This window comes from Budorcas taxicolor, chromosome 22, assembly GCF_023091745.1.
Source record: "Budorcas taxicolor isolate Tak-1 chromosome 22, Takin1.1, whole genome shotgun sequence".
Lineage (NCBI taxonomy): Eukaryota > Metazoa > Chordata > Mammalia > Artiodactyla > Bovidae > Budorcas > Budorcas taxicolor.
The window spans coordinates 43926127-43942844 of NC_068931.1; the positions used below are offsets into that span (position 1 = coordinate 43926127).

Here is a 16718-nt window from a genome sequence, read left to right on the forward strand (position 1 = left end):
CTAAGTTAGTGGCCAGAGAGGAGAGGAAGGTGGTGGAGCCAGGGCTCATCCCTTAGGCTGTGACTTCAGGTTCTGGGCCCGCGTTGCCTGCTCCGCCTCCACCCCAGCCCAGCCCTCCATCCAGGGCCTGAGAATAGTGAAGTGCTGTGTGAAGCTCCTCTGAGCTTCCTCAGGGGCCTGGAACGGTGCTCTGAGCTTCTTCAGTACGTGATGAAGAAGATGCTTTAGTCCCTCAGTAACTTTTCCCTTTGGTTAAATACCAGATAGGGCATCTGTCAAACAGGACTTAAAAAATAATGTCGAAATACAAGATAGAGCTTCTAGGTTCTTAACAGAACCTAACCTAACAGAACAGTTAGAAAATAGTCTTTGTTGGACTCAAAGGGATCTGATTGTATTTCTTCTCTGTGGTAAGGTAATCACAGTATTTATCACATATTATCATACAGATCTGCTTGTTTACTTATCCCTCAAAGAATTTGAGTTGTGAAATGTGTTCCTTATAGGAAATTATCTGGAACTTGAGAATCATGGTGACACGGATGTGAGGTGGCACCTGTCATCTTTAGCCCCACCTTATGTCAAGGTCAGTGATAATTGCCTTGAATATACTGATTTTAATGTTTATGTAGGATGTTTAAAAATCTGGATTAGGACCATAGGTTGAGATTACTGGGTTTTTGTTAATCTGCTTCATTTACTTGATTATTTCTGTGGGTGGAACTAACCTGCCCAGTCTGGTTCACACAGTGGTTTTAAGAGTCAGGCTAGAGAATGTATGTGAAAATATGTGCTTGCTCTGTTCAGTTCTGCCTCCTGCAGCCCGGTTTTTTATCTGAAATAATTTTATTCTGAAAAATATATATAGATTTTATCCCAGACATGTGTGTGTGTTTCTTTCTCCTGGTTCTGAGTGCAGCTGTGTGTTGGAGGCAGGGCTGAACTTCGCTTGCCAGGGAGTCTTAGCCTGTGTGCCCGCATGTGGTGTCTGCCAGTAGGCACCGCACAAGCTGCGTGCATGGTCACATGTCACATGTGATACGGCCTCTCTGCTCTCTTCTTAGTGTGACCATCATGGTTCTGAGCCATAATGTTAACAACATGTGTGCAAAAGATAGTGCTGGGCCCTCTGACAGGAAATGAAGTGCTGATATTGCGTGGGGGTGTTGGAACGCACACTCAGCAGGGTTCTTGAGGAAGCAGCAGTCTTCTGACGAGGGAGCAGCCTCCTATAGAGTACTGCAGCTGGGGGTGGGAGGAGGGTCTGTGTCCAGTGAGGCCTGGTGTGAGTGGAACCTGGGTGCTCCCGGTCTCCAGGAAACGGGTTTGTCCTCGATGACTGTGAAGGCAGTGGTGTCACTGTGGAACTGATCTGTTGACTGTTTGTTTTTTTAAATCTGATGGTTTAAATGGTGTCTTTATAGGGAGTTGATGAGAGTGGAGATGTTTTTAGAGCTACCTATGCAGCATTCAGATGTTCTCCTATTTCTGGTGTACTGGAAGGCCATAGTGTCCAAAAGGTGAGTTCTGACATCTTTTCACAGCCGTCTGGTGGGAACACAGTGTCAGTTGTCCAGGAGTGCCTCGTTTCCACCCAGAAGAGTTCACTCCACCTGGATGGTGCTGCTCATAGCCAGGCTTCTGCGAAAGTGGCAGCAGCACAAATCTGCACTGTGCTCCTGCGGCAGGACATCTTGCTAGGTAACAACACCATGCTTGGTGTGTGACTGGTGCTCACTCATTCTGGTGTGAGCTTGTCACCTGGCTAGCCTGTGCTGGGAACATGCTTCCAGGGGACTGATCCAGACAGTGGTTTTGTCAACCAGCCAGTCAAAAAGCTCTACCAGTGCTGACCTTGCACTCTAAAATAACTTTTTTAAAGGATTTGCACTATTTTAACATTGTATTTCTATTTATTTGGATTATAATACAATATTATGTAAGTTATAGATATGTAATATAATGATTCACTATTTTAAAAGATAATAATCCATTTGTAGTTTTTATACAATATTGGCTATATTCCTCATGTTGTATAATACATCCTCCTATCAATACCTTATTTTATGCCTAAATAGTTAGTACCTCTTAATCTTCTACTCCTATATTGCCCCTCCCCCATCCCCACCAGTGACTGCTAGTTTGTTCCATACATCTGTGAGTCTGCTTATTTTTCACTTGTATTTCTTAGAGTCCATATATATAAGTGATATCATACAATATTTGTCTTTCTCTCTTTTTTCACTTGGCACAATGCCCCCCAAATCCACCCATGTTGCTGCAAATGGCATGATTTTATTCTTTTTCCTGACTGATATTACATTGTGTGTGTGTGTATGTGTACACACATACCATACCTTCTTTATCCATTCATTTGTTGATGGACACTTAGGCTGCTTCCATATCTAGGCAATTGTAAATAGTGCTTCTGTGCTCATTGGGGTGCATCTGTCTTTTCAAAGTAATGTTTTATTTATGTATTTATTTTTTAATAAATACTCAGGACTGGAATTGCTGGGTTATTGTTGTTTAGTCACCAAATTGTCTGACTCTTTTGCAACTCCATGGACTGTAGCCTTCCAGACTTCTCTGTCCATGGGATTTCCCAGGCAAGAAGACTAGAGTGGGTTGCCATTTCCTTCTCCCCAGATCTTCCCAACCTAGACTTTGAACTCATGTCTCTTGCATTGGTAGGCAGATTCTTTGCCACTAAACCACCTGGGAAGCGCTGCTGGGTCATACGGTAGTTCAGTTTTGTGTTTTGAGAAACTTCTATACTGTTTTCCACAGTAGCTGCCCCAACTTACATTCCCACCAACAGTGTACAAGGGTTCCCTTTTCTTCACATTCTCGCCAACATTTGTTATTTGTATTCTTCTTGGTTATGGCCATCCTGACAGTGGTATGGTGATAGCTCTTTGTGGTTTTGGTTTTCATTTCCCTGGTGGTTTGCAATGTTGTGCATGTTTTCATGTACCTGTTGGCCATTTGCATTTCCTCTTTAGACAAACGTGTATTTAGTTCTTCTCATTTTTTAATTGGCCTGATTTTTTGTCTGTGAGCTATTTATATATGTTGGATATTAACTCCTTACTGGTCATATCATTTGCAAATATTTTCCCCCATTCAGTAGGTTGTCTTTTCATTTTGTAGATTGTTTCCTTTGCTGTGCAAAAGCTTATGAGTTTAGTTAGGTCCCATTTGTTTATTTTTGCTTTTATTTCCTTTACTTTAGGAGACAGATTAAAAAAATGTATACTGCTACAATCAATGTCAGAGAGTCTTCTGCCTGTGTCTAGGAATTTTATGGTTTCTGGTCTTTAATCCATTTGGAGTTTATTTTTTATATGGTGTTAGAGAATGTCCCAATTTTATTCTTTTCCATGTGTTAATAGCTGTCCAGTTTTCCCAGAACCACTTATTGAAGAGACTTTTTTTCTCTATTTTATATTCTTACCTCTCTTGTTGCAGATTAATTGGCCATAAATGGGGGTTTATTTCTGATCTCTTTGTCCTGTTCCTGAAAGTGAAAGAGGAGAGTGAAAAAGTTGGCTTAAAGCTCAACATTCAGAAAACGAAGATCATGGCATCTGGTCTCATCACTTCATGGGAAATAGATGGGGAAACAGTGGAAACAATGTCAGACTTTATTTTGGGGGGGCTCCAAAATCACTGCAGATGGTGATTGCAGCCGTGAAATTAAGACGCTTACTCCTTGGAAGGAAAGTTATGACCAACCTAGATAGCATATTCAAAAGCAGAGACATTACTTTGCCAACAAAGGTCCATCTAGTCAAGGCAGTGGTTTTTCCAGTGGTCATGTATGGATGTGAGAGTTGGACTGTGAAGAAAGCTGAGTGCCGAAGAATTGATGCTTTTGAACTGTGGTGTTGGAGAAGACTCTTGAGATTCCCTTGGACTGCAAGGAAATTGAACCAGTCCATCCTAAAGGAGATCAGTCCTGGGTGTTCATTGGAAGGACTGATGCTAAGGCTGAAACTCCAGTACTTTGGCCACGTGATGCGAAGAGCTGACTCATTTGAAAAGACCCTGATGCTGGGAAAGATTGAGGGCAGGAGGAAAAGGGGACGACAGAGGATGAGATGGTTGGATGGCATCATCGACTCGAAGGACATGGGTTTGGGTGGACTCTGGGAGTTGATGATGGACAGAGAGGCCTGGCATGCTGCGGTTCATGGGGTCACAGAGAGTCGGACACAACTGAGCGACTGAACTGAACTGAACTGTCCTGTTCCATTGATCTATGTATCTGTTTTGGAACTGGTACCATGCTATTTTGATTACTGTAGCTTTGTAGTATAGTGAATTCTACCAAACATTTAGAGAAGAGTTAGCACCTATCCTTATAAAACTGTTCCAAAATATACAGAGGAAGAGACATTTTCTAACTCATGCTATGAGGCCACCATCATTCTGTTACCAAAACCAGGCAAAGATAATCACACACAAAAAGCGAAAATTACAGACCAATATCTCTGAATGTAGGTGTAAAAATTGTCAAAAAAAACCACTAGCAAACTGAATCCAACAATACATTGGAAGGATCAAATACTGTCATCAAGTGGGATTTATCCCAGGGATGCAAGGATTTTTCAATGAGTACAAATCATAATTTGTTGATGTGATATACCATATCAACAAGTTGAAGAATAAAAACTGTATGATTATCTCAATAGACGCAGAAAAAGCTTTTAACAAAATTCAACATCCGTTTATAATTAACTCTTCAGAAAGTGGCTGAAAGCATTCTTTCTTAGGTCAGGAACAAGACAAGGATGACCACTCTCTACTTTTATTCAGCATAGTTTTGGAAGTCTTAGTGATGGGAATCAGAGAAGAAAAAGAAATAAAAGAGATACAAATTGGAAAAGAAGTAAAACTCACTGTTTCTGTTTGACAGAATATTGGGTTGGCCAAAAAGTTCGTTTGGATTTTACTGGAATATCTTGCTATACATAAGAAATCCTAAAGACGCCACTAGAAAACCAGAGCTTACTAATGAATTTGGTAAAGTTGTAGGATACCAAAATAACATACAGAAATCTGCTGCGTTTCTATACACTGAGAGCAAACTATCAGAAAGGAAAACTGAGGAAATAATCCCATTCACCAATGAATCAAAAACAATAAAGTACTTAGGAATAAACCTACTTAAGAGGCAAAAGACCTGTTTTCTGAAAAGAATGAGATGCTGATGAAAGAAATTGAAGCTGATACAAACAGAAAGACATACTGTGTTCTTGGATTGAAAGAATCAGTATTGTTAAAATGACTATACTACCCAAGGCAATCTATAGATTCGGTGCAATCCCTATCAAAATCTCACTGGCATTTTTCACAGAAAAAATTTTTAAAATTTGTATGGAGACACTAAAGGCTTCTGATGGCCAAAGCAGTCTTGAGAAAGAAAGATAGAGCTGGAGGAATCTGGCTCCCTGACTTGAAAAGTATACTTGGTCTGGTACAGGTACAGTAACAAACCCACTAAAAATGTTCAAATTCTTTTTCCATTAGTGCAAAATTAATCAATACAAAGAGTTTTTCCCTTCAATTTTTTCATAGCACACTTTGAATTGGTAACCTCAGTGCATGTGTGTAAGGTTCAGAGTCTAAATTTCTCTCCTGGATGTGTTGTTTGTAGGTCTCCATCATGTTTTTGCCCAGAGATAGAGGAGACTATGCCCAGTTTTGGGATGTTGAGTGTCACCCTCTTAAAGAGCCTCACCTGAAGCACACCTTAAGATTCCAGCTCTCTGGACATGTGAGTGTTTCACTGAATTTAAGTAAATTACTGGGTGTGTTTTGAAGACACCAGGTGAAACTGGCCTGAGAAAGCTAAGTATGTTCCTGGTTTTATTATAATCCCATTAATTCTACTGTAGCTGCTTATCATCTTAGTTTTCTTATGTGTCTTTATTTATTGGCTCTGTGAAATCTGTGTTTGCCTTAATTAGGTAAGGTTTTGTGTGTGTGTGACACACACAGAGAAACAGTATAAGATAAAGCATTTGTAATTAAAGGAATTTAAAAATCTGAAGTGTCCTTTTTAAGAATTAGGAAGTAGTAAAATTCAGTTGGGTAAATGTCCATGTATTTATTTCTCCTCCTCCACCCTGTGATTTTTTTTCTACAGAGTGTCAGAGCAGAAAGTGAGCCTGGAATTTCACGCATTTCCACAAATAGCCTCATTAAAATAGATAATATACTTAAGCTCCGAAAACAGGCTGTATCTGAGGCTTCTGCCCTCATACCTGGGTATGTTATTTCTCTCATTCTCATGAGTTTTTCCCAGTACTTTATTGAGGTGTAATCACATTCGACAAAATGCCTAGTGGCTTACCTGTGATTGACATGTGTCACCCCACTGCAGTCAAGGTGGAGACTTGACTCCCAGTTCCTCTCATCTGGGAGTTCTCATGTGGCTTCTCCAGCCACCCCCACCCTCACCTGGGATTTATTCTGTTCTCTATGTTGCCTTAGTTCTGTGGATTTCATGTACACCTGCACTTAGGTTTTGCCTGGCTTCTTTCACTTAGATGGTGATGTTGGGATCTTTGGTGTTGGTGAGCCCACCTGTGGTGTGTACCTTTGCGTGTGGAATTCACATGGCCCATCACAGGGGCACGTCACCATTGTTTCTTTATCCTTTGGCATTTGGTGTCTTCCACCTTGGAGTGCTTGTGAATGAAGATGCAGTGAACATTGTTATATGTGCGTTTTTGTGGACATATTCTTTCATTTCTTTGGTTAAAAATGTCTTAGAGTAGAATTACTGAATCATGTGGTAGGAATTTTTTTAACCTTAACCTTAAATCGAAGAATGTTCCCAAAGTAGCCTTTCCATTTTATATTCCCAAAAAGAGTGTATGAAAGTAGATTCTTAAAAACTTCATAAAATGTATGTTATACCAGTGGCTTGCAGAGCTTTAATGATAATATGTGAATGTTTTACCTAATGAAAATTTTTTTTCAGGGATATGTTTTTTTAATAACTTCATTGAAGTATAGTTGATGTATAGCATTGTTTATTTCTGCTGTACAGCAAAGCAATGTTATATACGTTCTTTTCCACATGGTTTACACAGGATATTGAATATAATTCTCTGTGCTATACAGTAGGACCTTGTTGTCTATCCATTATATATATAAAAGCTTACATGTGCTAACCCAACCTCCCAGTCTGTCCCTCCCCCAAACCCCTACCCCCTGGCAACCACAAGTCAGTTTTCTGTATCTGTGGGTCTGTTTCTGTTTCGTAGATATGTTCATTTGTGTCATATTTTAGATTTCACGTATAAGTGATATCGTATAGTATTCATCTTTCTCTTTCTAACTTACATGAAAATGTTTCTTATAGTTCTTAGTTAACTCATACTTAGGTTTGACTTAGTTCTGGAGGAAGATGCTCTTAAGAAAAGGATGTTAAGTACCTCTCCGAGAGAGGAGGTTCTGCTGCCCATATCAGCTGCTGCCAGGCATGCCTGGATGCTTCCTGGCACCAGCAATGTTAACACTGATCAGCCAGTCACCTTCACAAAACTACTTTAACTGAAATGTGGGAGAAAACACAAGTTAAAGCCATATACACAAGTTATATAATTTATTATATACAAATAGTTTAAGTTTCTGTAGATTGTAAATAGTTAACTTTCAAACCTGTCTCCATAGCAGGCAACTTGACTTGACCCACCGTGGAGTTTATGCCCCAGAAGACGTGTATCAATTTCTGCCAACGAGAGTTGGGGAGTCAAGGACGTTGAAAGTCAATTTGCGAAATAATTCTTTTATTACACACTCGGTAAGTTGGAAATACTGCTGTGGGTTGTGGAGAAATAAATGTGTTCTACTATTTGATAAACATTTTTCTAAGAATTAGAAGATTTTTTATAGATGATATTTAAGGTATAATAGTTAATTTTTAAAATACCTTAATACTGTGTTTGAAGAGAAACTCATGGGAAGTTTATGATCCTTTGTCTGAAAATTATCTAGTATTTGTTTTCATATTTTCATTTTTTAGTTTCTCTTCTTGTTTTCTTCTGTATGATCCTATGAGCATATTTCTGGATAACATTTACTCCAGTCAGAACTATAATAAATTCATTAAAATTCCCTTAAGTGTTTTCATGAGCATTTATTGTCTTAACTTCATCTTGTGGGTATACATAAGCAAATGCATGATGTGTTGATTTAAATATGCACAGATATCTAACTTGTGTAACTTCATAAAGTGTTTCATATTAAATTCCAGCTCAAGTTTTTAAGTCCCAGAGAGCCTTTCTACGTCAAACATTCAAAATATTCTTTGAGGTGAGTTTATCATAAATCAAAGTGTTCTCATCCTGGTGTAGCTCTTTGTGTTCAGGACACTGAGATTGCTCTTGGGGGCTAGGACTGTGATGTCTCCCTCAGTTACATCCCCTCATCTTCATCACCAACACCCAGAGCACTAAGCACATGGTGAAGGGGATGAGGAGCCTACAGGGAAAACAGTCTGACTGTGGGTGTACGTGGTGAGTAACAACTCAGATTTGTGCAGTGTTTGGACTTAGGGTGTGACTCCTGTTACCCAGTATTTTGACAGCCATATACTTAACTAGAACCTTTGTTGTCTTATGATTAACTTCAGAGTAATTTTTGGGTCAGGTGTTAACTTGCATCACACTGAGAATCAAGGATTTAAATTTTTACTGATTTGGACAAAAATCTTCCCAGATTAATTGGAAAAACTTTTATTATCCTGTTTTCCAGTGTAATTCTTGAAATAATCCTATATTGTTCTTAAATCAAGGCCTCATTTTCTTGCCATCCTTGCTTATTTTATTTTTTTAGTGTTTGTTTTTATTCATTTTTAAGGTATTTATATATATTCTTCCAGTTTTATTGATGTAATTGACACACAGCACTGTGTAAATTTGAGGTGTGTAGCATAATGATTTGACTTACATACATCATGAAATGATTATCACAGTAAGTTTTGTGAACACTCTCATCTCATATAGATACAAAATTAAACAGAATATAATGCTTTTTTTCCTGCAACATGAACTATTAGGATTTATTCTCTCAACAGCTTTCATATATAACAGAACATGTTCAGTGTATTTTCCATGTTGTATATCACATCCCTGGTGCATATTTATCCTACAAGTGGAAGTTTTTGCTTTCTAAGTTTTGATGTACTTTTTATCAGTCCCACCCACCACCTTCTCCAACTACAAATCTGATCTTTTCTATGCATTTTTTTAATGTCTGAAAATATTTTTATCTTACCATCATTTTTAAAAAATCTTTATTTGTTACAATATTGCTTCTGTTTTATGTTTTTTGGCTTTTTGGCTATAAGGCATGTGGGATCTTAACTTCCCAACCAGGAATCTAACGCGCACCCCATGTGTTAAAAGGTGAAGTCTTAATCACTGGACCTCCAGGGAAGTCCCTTGCCTTCATTTCTGAGAGGCAGTCTTGCTTAGTACATGATTCTGACAGTATTACCCCCACTCCCATCTTATAAACCTGCTGCACAGGTTTATAAATCTTATAAATCTGGCTTACATTGTTTCTAACAAGAAGTCTACTGTCATCCTTGTGTTCATTCCTCTGCCTGATGTGTCTTTTTTTCTGGCTGCTTTTAATATTTTTTTTACCATTGGTTTTTTTTTTTTTTGAGGGTGAAGTGTAATTGACCTACAACACTCTTAGTTACTGTATTTCTGTTTTTGTTTCTGTACATTTCTAACTGATTTCACCACACTAACTTGAGGATGGTACATTACCACACATATACATTACACAGTTACTGGCTGTGTTCCCTAGCTATACATCTCATACCTGCTGTTCATTTATTTTGGAACTGGATATTTGTGCCTTGTTATCTCCCTCACCTGTTTCTTTCCTCCTGTACCCCCATCCCCTCTGGCAGCCACCTGTTTGTTCTTTTTCTCCATGACTCTATTTCTGTTTTGTTATGTTTATTCATTTGTTTTGTTTTCTAGATTCCACATGTAAGTGTGGTCATTTGATGTTTTGTCTCTCTGACTTATTTCAGTTTAGTATAATACTCTCAGTCCATTCATGTTGTTGCAGGTGGTAAGATTTCATTCTCCTTTTACGGCTGGGTGTATCCTACTGTGTCTGTACCGTATCTTCATCTGTTCACCTGTTGACGGCACTTGGGTTACTTCTGCGTAACATTGTTTCCAGTCCTCTCACTTTCAGTCTGTATAAGTCTTTAGATCTAAAGTGAGTCTCCTGTAGCCAGCATATATGCTGGTCTTGTGTTTGTATCCATTCAGCCACTCTTTTGATTGGAGCATTTAATCCATTTACATGTAAAGTAATTATTGATAGGTATGTACTATCAATTTTGCTAATTGTTTTGGGGTCTTACTTGCTAATTTTATTTTTCCATATGACACCTGTAAAGGTTGAAATTTCAAACTGGGTTGTCACTGATATTTACAATTTTAACATTAGGGTTGCATTGCACTTAATACTAAAAAATAATTTTATCTTCATGTTTGAATCTTTAATTAAACTTTATTTATTATATGCTCTTTCACTTTAGCATCAGGAAGCAGTCCTAGAGGCATGTTCTATTCTGTGTAAATTAGGCCCCTTGCAGGCAATCGAGGGCTGACTGAGTTACTAGCCCAGCAACACTGACTCAGAAGCTTGCGCTTCCTCTTGTTGTTGGAAGATAAGTCATTCCCTCCACCCCTCCTACTTTCTTCCCCTTCTTGACCCCATTCCCCCATCCTCCGTGTTAGGAAACCTACCTCTTAGGAGCCCAGCCCAAAGGCACAAGTTGTGTGGAGTCAGCAGTGAATACACCTAGACCTCTCTCAGCCTCAGTGTCCTAATTTGTAAAGGTGCCAGCAACCTGGACTTGTTACAGGATACGTGAGAGGCAGTCCTGGGGGTCCTGAGAAGCCCCAGCAGGACCCACAGGTGTTGACAGAGCGTCGCAGTTCTGTCAGCGCTTTCCCAGCCAGCCTCTTCATCGAGAACGTGGATGATGGCGGCCTTAAACACTCCCAGTCCAAACTTTCCCACTTCTCTGCCCTGAGCTCTCCTCTCCCATTGGTCTGTGGGTCCCTCCCCTGGGGCCTGAGACTAGTGATGTTCCAGGGTGCTTAGAGCAGGCTGGCTCTGCCGAGCTGAGGCTGAGCTGCAGGAGCAGTTCGCTGTTCACAGATAGTCATTTGAATTCCCAGTTGGGGCCCTTTTTAGTAACTAAGGACAAATTGATCCTGAGTGAATGATTAGTCCTGAACACTGCTGTTATCTGAATTTGAACCTTATCATGATGGCCATAGTGAATAACTCTGCTTCCTGTTTGCTGTCTACTTGGTTCACGTCCCTGACCTTGATCAGTGTTTCGCAGGCATTGTGTCTTTAAGCATGAAGCATAGGGGTCTTGGAACACTTTTGTGTAAACCAGCATACACCTGGGGCTTCAGATCTTTGTTTCAAGGAGCACTTATCTTTAAAAAAATAAACTTGTGTTTTAAAAAGTTAAGACACCTTCAGATTTAAAAAAAAAATTATTTGAAGAGCTAACAGCTTTTTAAGAAACAATATTTGCATTCACTTCATCTACAGTTTTGATAAAGACTCAGGACTTACAGTAACTTGTTAAATTGTTTGGCCCTCTGTCAGTGTGTTAGTCGCTCAGTCGTGTCTGACTCTTTGCGATCCTGTGGACTGTAGCTCACCAGGCTCCTCTGTCCATGGGATTTTCCAGGCAAGAATATTGCAGGGGGTAGCTGTTTCCTTCTTCAGGGGATCTTCCTGACCCAGGGATTGAACCTGGGTCTCCTGCATTGCAGGCAGATTCTTTACCAGCTGAGCTACCAGGGAAAAGGCCTTATGTCACTGTTGCCCATTTTATGACTGAAGGATGGTGCAGTCAATCTACCTGGAGATGAACGTTCCTTTTCCAACTTTCATTCCTGAATACATTATAGTTTCACATTTTTCACTTAATTTGCTTTCACAGACTTATTAAAAATTTAAACTATTATAGCTGAAATTTGTAAATCAGCTCCTTCTTGATCCTTTGCAGAGAAAAGACCTGTTTCTGTTCAATACTAGTAGCATCACATGCAGCAGTCTCTGTTCCCAGCCAGGCTGTGAGAAGGCTAGCCGAGGGAGGTCCATGGGCAGTTTGTGGTTGCCTGGGAGCTGGGAGGCCTTACAGGAGACCACACGACCTAAATGCAAATGTAGTTTTGGCAGTGAACAGGTCAAAGTATTTTCACATTGCCACCGTCAGCTTCCTCATCTGACCCTGTGGCCAGCTGGTAGCGTCCTTCTTCCTGGTTGCCTGGCTGCCCATCGTCCTGTCCCTGAGCTCTTCCTCCTCCTCACACACAGATGCCTGCAGTGCTGTAGATGTGACAGGGGTGATGCTTAAAGCATTCTTATCATGGAACTTTTTATCAGTGAGATGGCATTTTGCTTAGTTTCAATTTGTCTGAAAAACAGTTTTAAAATCTAAGATGTGTTCATTCTTGCCATCTCAAAGTAGACATTTTTATACAGTTGAACATGATGACTTGCCACTCCAGTGCTAGAACATTTTTAGCTGTCCTAAATTAAATACTCGCTGCTTTTCTGTGCAGCCTAGGTCATGTCACAGTATCTAAGAGAGCTTAGAAACATGAGAAAATATTTTTTAATGAAGCAAAATTTGGACAGGGTACATAAGGTAGCATTTCAGATTGCCTATGTTTGCTTTATACTCTTGAACATGTTATTACTTTAAAATATCTTTAACTTTTTATACTTTGAAAAGAGATTTAAATAAGATAATTTTATACTTTATTGGTGGCAGGTACTGAAGTTATTCTGATACATTTCATTATGGAACTTAGGGTAAATATGTAATGTTACAGATTCCACCATCAAGAAAACTTTAATAATTAGCAACTCAGTATAAACTTGGTGAAATATGAATAAGAAAACCATGCGTGCAAAGCAGTAACTCTGATCTGTTCAACCAGGTGAAGTAAACTCTACGTCGTAGAAAACTCTTCCCTCGTGACACGTGCATAGGCTTAGATCTTACATAGAGGAAGGCGGGAAGCTGGCCTCTTCATACGTAAGAATGGCTTCTTTCCACTTTGGAGAAGTAGAGCCTTGCTCCCGTAGCTCCCTGAGAATCCTCTCACAAACAGGGGTGGGGCTACTCCCCGTGTAAGCGTGGGGGCTTGTACTTCTCCCAGGGGTGAGGCCGCTGGACGGTCTCGTGAGCTGTAGAGGCTGGTGCAGCGACAGTGCTGGACTTGGCAGGTGGACAGTCTGTGCGAGGCTCCAGGGGAGCCCCTCCCAGGCCCTGTTGGTCACCTTGTTTTTCTCAGGGGCTGCCTGCCATGGGGCTAGCAAGCCCCACTCCTCGAGTGGGAGCTCTGCTCCATACCAGGAGGTCCCCTGTCCTGGCTGTCCTACAGCAGGGCTGTTAGCTGACAGTAGGTTCTGGGGGTTTGCCTGGGGCAGAGGCATGGGGCGAGGGCATGTACTGGGCACATCCTGTTGCCCACAGAAGGTAGGTGATGGTGGAGGTGATGGAAGAGGGGCACTGACGGGTGGGGTTTTGGTCAAGGTTCTCCTGTGGGCTTTAGGTGGTCCCCTGTTTCTCATGACTTTTTAAGAAGAATCTGTTGTGTTCCCACTTAGCCCCTAGAGTGTCCTCTGCTGACTGTTTATTCAAGCCTAGTCTGCTGAGACTTTGCAGTTGATGCCCCGTCTGCGGGGCTCACACCTGCCTGCATTCTGCGAGCTGGCCTTGTGGGTGAGCAGCCAGAGGGACGCTCCTAAGTTCCAGAGAAAGAAGGATTCGGGCTGCTGAAGTTTATAGGTTCATGGTTGTGAGGGGCTGAGGTGTTTCCGGCATCTTGCCAGCCCTGCCTCTGCACCATCAGGCACTGGCTCTCATGCCTCTGCTGCAAAAGTTGTCCTCAGCTGAGGATCTCCACGTTGTGTCAGCATGCTTTCCAGTTACATGTTCCCATGTGTGTATGTATGTATGTATGGGTGTAAAGCCCCCTTGGTCACCACACTGCTGGGTGCTGGAGCTGTGTGGACCCTGGTTCTTCCTAGGTTGTGTCCCAGTTTATTCAGTGTGTGAATCTAAAGCAGGTGATACATATTTGTCATAGTATGTTTTTCAAAATTCTTTCTCAGTTAAATATAGAGTTCTGCATTCCATATTGAACTTTGTTAATTATGGAATCATCTAAAGATTTATTTTTGGATATTTTAATGCATTTTAGTAATTCATAAGTTACAAAGCCTCTTAGGTTGGTAGATTGTACTACATTATCCTGAGGATTAAGATGCTAACGTGAAAGAGAAAGTTGTCATTTGTCAGTGCCATCAACAGGTACCAGTTTCTTTAAAAGCAGCTTTGCTTTGATGTGGAAAAATGAGGTAAATGCATTGGTGAAAAATGACCCAGACTTTCAATATGTATATTTTGTTACACCCAGGAAAAGGGCTTTAAAAACTTGGCCTGTTTTTTGAATTTCTAGCCCACTGTGCTGGGTCAGGAAACATGCTGGAAACAAGCGCAGTCTGGTTCCTCTACTGAGCCCGCACACGTGTGGCTGAGATCAGAGGCACTTGCCCTCTGAGGAGAGTCTGAAAGCTGTGAGGTTTCACTTAAAAACCATTATGGCGGAAGGTTGGTGGCATCAGATGGGCTGTGGGAAGGGCCTGCATCTTGTTCCCCTCAGGAATAAAGATGTATTTTATTTTTGAAGCTTTTGGAACCTTGTTTTGTGAGCAGAAACAAACCTGCCAACATAATACTTGTATGTGCCTCAAGTAGAATACGATCATAAATTTTCAAGGAAACTCTTGGTAGGTTTCCCAAGAATTTTGGAGCAAACCTGCCAGCCCCAGTAAACATTGGTTGCAGCCATGGGGTGGCTCCTGGCACATGCGCCCTGAGCCTTCCTGGGCTTGGTTGCCTCCTGTTCCTGCAGACGCAGCACCAAGCTCCAAGCCTCACAGCTCCCGTTTCCTTGACCAGACTCACTCTCCACCAGGCATCGTGTGACTGGGGGGCTCTGTGTGCCCTGATGCCATGTTGACATCCCTTTTTCTCTGCAGAGCCCAGCACTACATCAACATGCCCGTGCAGTTCAAGCCCAAGTTTGTGGGCAAGTTTGAAGCTTTGCTCGTTGTTCAAACAGATGAAGGCAAGAGTGTCGCCGTCCGACTCATTGGGGAAGCTCTTGGAAACATCAGCTAGAATCCAGTGTGTGTAAAGTAAATGACCTAAGTTACATTTTGGTAATTTCATTTTTTCTACACTACAGTTATGCATTTGTATATATTTTGTATGATAAATTGGATGTCTGTAACTGTAGATTTGTTGCTTTGAGAAGCTAATACCTGACTAAAATAATCATGTACCTAGCCTACAGTCTTGTATTTAACTTTTACAGGGGAGAAGAGAGTTCTATTTTTACATTGATGATGATATTCTGAATAAATTTGGCATATGTTTTAGTTGGTATATCCAGAAATAAACTTAATTTCCATTTAACTTGTCTTTTTTATATGATGTCATACAGAAATTAGAATATCACTTTATTCTGCTATATTTCCAAGCTCCTACATTTCTGTTCTGTGAATTTTCTCCTCCATCACAAAGTTTTGTTTGCCTTAAGCAATTCCTTCTTGGTTCCTTTGTCTTTCCACTGCTGCTGCTAAGTCGCTTCAGTCGTGTCCGACTCTGTGCGACCCCATGGACTGCAGCCTACCAGGCTCCTCCATCCATGGGATTTCCCAGGCAAGAGTACTGGAGTGGGGTGCCATTGCCTTCTCCGGTCTTTTAGCTAGTTGCCCAGAATAGAAAGGAAAGCTTCCTTCCAAAGAAACTGTCTTTCTCCAGAGTGGGTCAGTGTCCTTATCTGTGTAGACACTTGGGAGAGGTTGATGGTGTATTTTAGGAGAGCATTTATTGAAGTTAAAGGTGAACAGGATGACTTCAGAACCTGGTGTAGAAGGGCACAGCCATTAGGTACCACTGGGACCCAGGGAAAGGGACAGAGCCCCCGTGCTGTGACTTCCTTGGTTCCACTAGTTGTGGCCATTGCTGGTAGGTGTTGTGCAGCAGCATGGGGGTCGTGGCTGATGTTGGTGACAGCAGGAGGATCATGGAGCATGTGCAGAGCTGCCACCGGGAGGGCTCTGACCCCAACGTTTACACCCAAGACAGGGAAGTGCACTCCTTCCTGTGCGCAAGCCCAGGACATCTTACCTGCCAGCCACGTGGGTTGTTGTCCACAGGTGAGAGCAGAGGTGGTCCAGGAACTGCCCATCCTCTTGGTTAAAACCTTCCCTTCAGTCTTAACACAGATACTTCCTGGTTTTGTTTCTTCTTTAGGTTTTTAATTTCATCCCCAGGAAGTGGCCTGGGACCAAGGGAACCTGTGAGTTTTCACCTGTGCTCTGAGCCCTGAGAGCAGTGGTGAACTCGGAGCAGCCGAGCTCTGACAGCAGGTGGAGGAAGAGCCAGTTGTGTCTTATAGACGTCCTGTCTTGTGTGTCCGGTGCTGCCCCCAGAAGATGTCCGTGGGCACGTGGAGGTGCTCGTGTGCTCATTCTGAGCAGGGCTGGCCCAGGCCTCCTTCTCAGTACCCCCGCAGGTCAGCAGGCAGCCCCATGCCCCTCATTCAGGAAGT

General features: G+C 41.5%; 1 protein-coding gene across 1 annotated transcript in view; it reads left to right on the plus strand.

Moving 5' to 3' along the window:
- CEP192 (centrosomal protein 192) overlaps positions 1-15500 on the plus strand; it is a 72453-nt gene extending 56953 nt beyond the window's left edge. Inside the window, exons 37-43 of the mRNA XM_052660615.1 lie at positions 507-586; positions 1425-1520; positions 5663-5782; positions 6155-6276; positions 7690-7819; positions 8273-8331; positions 15139-15500. Of these exons, the coding sequence (XP_052516575.1) occupies positions 507-586; positions 1425-1520; positions 5663-5782; positions 6155-6276; positions 7690-7819; positions 8273-8331; positions 15139-15280 (749 nt within the window). The 3' untranslated portion in view covers positions 15281-15500. The remainder of the gene's footprint in view (positions 1-506; positions 587-1424; positions 1521-5662; positions 5783-6154; positions 6277-7689; positions 7820-8272; positions 8332-15138) is intronic.
- Positions 15501-16718: the final 1218 nt, after the last annotated feature.